The sequence below is a fragment of the Chrysochloris asiatica genome, unplaced genomic scaffold, assembly GCF_000296735.1.
Source record: "Chrysochloris asiatica unplaced genomic scaffold, ChrAsi1.0 scaffold00022, whole genome shotgun sequence".
Taxonomy (NCBI): domain Eukaryota; kingdom Metazoa; phylum Chordata; class Mammalia; order Afrosoricida; family Chrysochloridae; genus Chrysochloris; species Chrysochloris asiatica.
In genome coordinates, this window is record NW_006408540.1 from 25,143,468 (window position 1) to 25,149,439 (window position 5,972).

Sequence of the window (5,972 nt, forward strand, 5' to 3'; positions counted from 1 at the left end):
AGGCTTCTAAGGTCATTGGTTCAAGACTACCCGTCACTTTGTATAGAAAGATAAATTTTTCTGCTTCCGTAAAGATAGACAGCCTTGGAAATTGTATACAAGGTCACCGATGTTGGAACTAACTCGATGACACTTAACAACAACAACAGCATTACGCAGTGTATCTCTTTGTACAGCTTTTTAGCGCATCTCTTTATATAGCTGCTCTAAGGAGAAATAAGTGTCTGTTAGATCTAGGTTGAAGTGTCACAAGGAGGTACTCATGCCAACATGGATATTAGTCAAATATTCCTTAAATTTGACGTTCTAATTTCTTCCAAATAAATTAGCATATATTCTATATTCTGTAAATTAAGAAATTTATCATGTACTATATTATAGCATATAATAAAGATTTAACCATTATTTTTCAACTCTAGTTTTTAAAAAATCTAGTGTTTTTTCTCATTTTATTTAAACCTAGGAAAATGTGAACAGAAAGAGAAGGAAAATGCAGAAAATAACTTTTTGTGTGTGTCTGTTTCTTTTTAACTTAGCATGGATAGAAAACCTACATCATTGCCTCTCTCCTCCTCCAAAGCAGAGATGGAACAGCATGTCAACTTCAGCAACAACAGTAGCTGCATAATTGACAATTTTAAGAGAGAATTTTACCCTGTCATGTACCTGATCATCTTCATCTGGGGAGCCTTGGGAAATGGCTTTTCCATATTTGTTTTCCTGCAGCCTTATAAGAAGTCCACACCTGTGAATATTTTCATGTTAAACTTGGCCATTTCTGATCTGCTGTTCACAACCACACTGCCTTTCAGGGTCGACTACTACCTCAGAGGCTCCAATTGGATATTTGGGGACTTGGCCTGCAGGATCATGTCTTATTCCATGTATGCCAATATGTACAGCAGCATTTATTTCCTGACTGTGCTGAGTGTTGTGCGTTTCCTGGCAACTGTTCACCCCTTCCGGCTCCTTCATATCACCAGCATTAGGAGTGCCTGGGTCCTATGTGGGGTCATCTGGATTCTTATCGTGATTCCCTTAGCAGTGCTTCTGAACAGTGAGGCTCAGAAGAACAATGTTACTTTATGCTTAGAGCTGAATAACAATAAAGCTGATAAACTGCAGATCCTGAACCACATCACCTTAGTGATGGGCTTCTTATTGCCATTCTGCACTCTGAGCATCTGTTACCTACTGATCATTCGAACTCTGCTGAAGGTGGAGGTCCCAGAATCAGGCCCCAGGATTTCTCATAGGAAGGCACTGACCACCATCATCATCTCCTTGATCATCTTCTTCTTGTGTTTCCTGCCGTATCACATACTAAGAACCCTCCATCTGGCTGTGTGGCAAACATGCAAAGCCTCGCTCCATAAAGCTGTGGTCATCACACTGACATTGGCTGCAGCCAATACCTGCCTGAATCCTTTGCTTTATTACTTTGCTGGAGAGAATTTTCAGGACAGACTGAGGGCCATTCTCAGCAAAGGTCATCCACATATGATAAAGACCAACTTCCAATTTCCTGTTTGTGTGCGGTCGGAAAAGGAAACAAGAGTATAAGACATCATTAGGTGAGGCCTGCTCTTGAGTATGTGTGTCCACTTTCACTGACATATGGCCTCCAAGTGGCCTTGTATTTATATCATTTTGTCAATTCCAAGTGTCTCATTGACTGTGCCACCTCTCAACTCTCAGTTTGTCATACTGTGGTGGCTTGTGTGTTAACCATGACTTTTTGTTAATAAGACTTATTTCAAATTTTTCACTAGCTGTATTTTCAATGGTTGAGTTTATGAGGAATGTAGGAGGAAAACTCCCTATTACAGTCTTGCATTTTGAAATGTCAGATTGGGGGAAAATGCTAAATTTGGTGGATGCTAGTTTATTCAACTGTACCAGACCCCTGGTCCACAAATGATTCTAAATTTATAACTTTAAGACAGCCCCAATATTCCCAGATTCTCCACCTCCCCTTCCTTTCTCAGTCCCTTGGGAAATAGTCAGTAAACAAAGCAACTGCAGGACTCAGAGCAGATAAGAAGTGTTACCTAAGGATTCTGGAAGGCTGCCTGGTCACAGAGCAGAGTAATGGCCCCAAACAGAAGCAGAGAAAAATGGGAAAGGGTTAAGGCAAGAGATTGCTGAGTAATGGGATATCATGTTATACTGGGGGAAGGACTCTAGCACACTGGAAGCAAGAGTGTTCTTTGCCTCTCTCTTTCTAGGGGATTAGGAAGAACAACCCTGTATAGGGTCACTATGCATCGGAACCGACTCCACGACACATAACAACAAGGAAGGACAAGAAGAGTAGGGAGTGGACCCAGGCCTTACTCCTGGGAATAGAGGACTTGTGAGATACAGGGCAGGAGAGGGGACATGGATGGGTATCTCAGTTTCACTCCTGAAATGTTCAGTTGGCTAGATTTCCTGAAGTTCTCACTTCTGTCAGCTAGTTTACTAGGATGTTGTTGTTGTTAAGTGTTTTCAAATCAGTGCTGACACATAGCAACCCTGTATCGGGAGTGCCTGGTGGGTTTGAACCACTAACCTTACAGTTAGCAGTCCAGTGCTGATCTTACAGATCCACACCAGAACTCCCTACTGGAATGGATGTCAGAATAAATAAATGTGATGGCTTTGGGGCTCAGCACTCAGTAAAAATGGGGTGATGGAGGGCAAATTACAGAGGTGCTTGTATCCCTAAAATTTTGTTAACAGCTGGCAGACCATTTCAGATATTAAACATTTTTATCTCCATTGTACTTTTTTTCAGGAAGCTACTGGATAATCCCCAAAAATAAGAGATTAAACACAAGACAGAGGAAAACATTGTGTCTACCAAAGGAGGAATCTAATACAGGAGAACAGCAAAGAGAATTCTCAGGATGTTGGTGTGTGGCACCCTAAAGAACAACTTGTCCTCATAGGAGTGAGAATCTCGGAGGACTCAGGAAAGATGTCACCAAGAAAAACAAGAAATGCTGAGATGGATTTCTATGTCTGTTGAAGAGCTTGGGGTGAATTAGTGATAAATACATAGACAATTGAGCAGATGAAAAGACAGTGCAATTATTAAATGCTGGGGAAAAGCTGTTGTATAGAGATTAAATGTAACCATAGTACACTACATGACTCAAGTGTAAATAAATAATATTCACATAGAGACTAATGTAAGTAGTAAAATACTGTGAGATACCTTCTTTCAGGGAGTGAGGGGAGAGAATGTGTGTGTATGTAAGGAAGAAATATAAGAAACCTTGGGTCTCTTCTGCCATCACAGAAAATACGTAATAACTAAAGCCAGAAACATGACATAAAATTGGATAAGCATATTATTAGCAAACAAACAAACCCTAAATACCAAAAGAAACGACTAAAAGAATGGACAAAGAATAGGGTGGAGTTTATCTTTCTCTTTTAAAAACTATTTAACTGTCTAATTTGTGGATGTGTATTGCTTACATAGAATAAGATTTCAGTTAAAATTCAAATGAATTCTGAGTTATTTAAAAAGAAGAAGAAGAAAAGAAAGGTCACCAGAAATGGAACCTGGATGCCCACAGGAGAAAGGATAGCCAGAAACGAGAAGACTTGGCTCCGGGTCCTTGAGGGAAGCCCACCCTATTCTTCTTTAGGAGGGAGTCACTTCCTGGGGTCTGAGGTGGTTTGGTATGTTGGTTAAGATATTTTTAGTTGTAAGTAACAGAAAATCCAACTCCAGTTACTAAGAAACAAAGGGATTTTTGCTGCCTCATACAACTGAACTATGCAGAGGGGGATTGGGTCCTGATCAACCAGGGCACCTGTGAAGACTTTCTCCATGGCCCATGACTCCATTTCCTCATGGAACTAAGCTGACTTCAAGACCAAGTGCTTCCTTACGTATATACAGGAGAGGAAAGCTGGTGTCTCCCACCCAAATTCTTGTAACTAAAGTCTTGGTTTCAATTTGATTGGAGCTCCTTAGATGACACAACTTTCCTAAACTAAGCCAAGGACGAAGGGATTCCTCTGAATGAAAACAATTAGAGTTCATGCCTAGAGGGGGAGGTGGGGTTAACTCCACTGAAATCTGAGACCCACTAATTGTGCAAGAGGTGAAATTGGGCTTGTGAAGGCCACATATTACCCACTCCTAGTGAGGTGGAGCCAGACCTTCCAGACAGACAGGGATTTGTGCTGAGTACCTGAGCAGCATGTCCAGCAGCCCAGGGGTGGGACTCGGGGACCAGATGGATTCTATGGAAGAAGACGAAAGTCATAGGTAATTTGAAGATGGCAATTTTAGCAGCATTCTAAGGAAAGCTGGAAAAATAGCCCACATAAAGCCAGGGTCTTTTAGGTGAGTTTGGAGGAGTTGTGAAATGCATTCTGCCAAGGATGTGTGTTATTAGTGTCTGTTATGGATTGTATTGTATCCCCAAAAAAAAACATGTTGTTTCTGTAAATGTGACCTTATGAAAATCTAGCACCAGAGGCACTTGGTATGTGTACATTGTTGTTGTTGTTAAATGCCATTGAGTAGATTTCAACTCATAGTGATTCTGATTAGAGTTTTCAAGGAGTGGCTGGTGGGTTTTAACTGCCGACTTTTAGGTTAGCAGTCCAGTACTCATCCTACAACACCACACCAGGGCTCCAATACAGCAGTCTAAAAGTGGAGCCTCAACTCTATCTTAAAGTTTTGACATAAGTCTAAAATGCATGTTGAATTTTAAAGTTGCCTATTCTAACAGCAATTCCTCTGCCTTTGTGCTGACCTAACCGTATGCCCCAAAGGCAACGTTCTTTGTCTCGTAGAGAGCATGTCTCAGTCTATTCCAGAAGGTCTTTCCTGTATGGTCAAACAGATGCAAGATTCCATAGTTTGTGCTGGAAGGATCTTAATGCACAGTATGATCGATAAATCTTTACAGTGGAATCTGAGGAACAGGCATGAGTGAGAAAGCAATTTTTATAGCAAGTTACCAGGAAAATCTGTCTTGTGACTATGACTCACAGTCACATGATTATGAGTCAATCTCAGCCACCACATAACTCCAGAACCCATCCTGTAGCTTTTTCACCTGTAATTATGTATGTATCCCACTCAGGGTCCTTGCTTGGCCTCTTGTAGTCTCACTTGTGACAGTGATACCAGTCCTGGTTTCATGATGATTTTCTGGGTTCTAGCGTAGTGGTTACGAATTGGGCTGCGAACCTCAAGGTCAGCAGTTCGAAACTACCAGCTGTTCCGCGGGAGAAAGATGAGGCTTTCTGCTCCTGTAGAGATTTATAACCTCAGAAACCCTGTACAGGGTCGCTATGAGTCGAAACCGACTCCACGGCACACAACAACAACAATGGTATATAATGGACATCATGATTGTGATTCAGCAGAATCCATGCCCCCCTGTACTGGGTACATACATACATACTGACTGTCTCCTTTAGGCAGGTGACTGTCTTTGTCCTAATAAAAATGTCTCTGTGTAACATGTTCGAGTCTGAGGTCTTTTATCCCTAGTGTAAGCCTTATTTAGAGAAATAAGTTTTGTTTGTTTGTTTGTTAAAGATATTATTGACTGAATTAATAAGATCATACCAAACCCAACCCACTGCGATCAAGTCAATTCCAACTCACAGGGACCATGTAGGACAGGGTAGAACTGCCCCATAGGGTTTCCAAGGCTTTAAGCAGATGGTCACATCTTCCTCCTGTGTAGTGGATGTGGATGGTGAGTTTGAATCATCAACCTTTCAGTTAACAGCCAAATGGGGAGAACCCTAATCCTAACCCCTTCTGAATGGTGTCTTACAAAAGGGAAAAACAGACACAGGTGGCAGAATCACAGATAGGCACCATGTGAAATTCCTGAACGGCGCTGTGTGAAAACACATATACAAGCAACAAAAAGAATGCCAAAGATTACCAGCAGCTGCTAGAAGCTAGGAGAGAGGCATGGATTAGAACCTTCAGCAGGAAT

The 5,972-nt window shown here is 41.4% G+C and overlaps 1 protein-coding gene across 1 annotated transcript; it reads left to right on the top strand.

Moving 5' to 3' along the window:
* The first annotated feature begins 537 nt into the window (after positions 1–537).
* CYSLTR2 (cysteinyl leukotriene receptor 2) lies at positions 538–1,563 on the top strand. The gene has a single exon (XM_006837645.1). It carries the CDS (start codon positions 538–540, stop codon positions 1,561–1,563), a length of 1,026 nt encoding a protein of 341 aa, XP_006837708.1.
* The last annotated feature ends 4,409 nt before the right edge of the window (positions 1,564–5,972 follow it).

Coding starts and splice junctions, on each gene's coding strand:
- CYSLTR2 (XM_006837645.1), top strand. CDS start 538: ATGGATAGAAAACCTACATCATTGCCTCTCTCCTCCTCCAAAGCAGAG.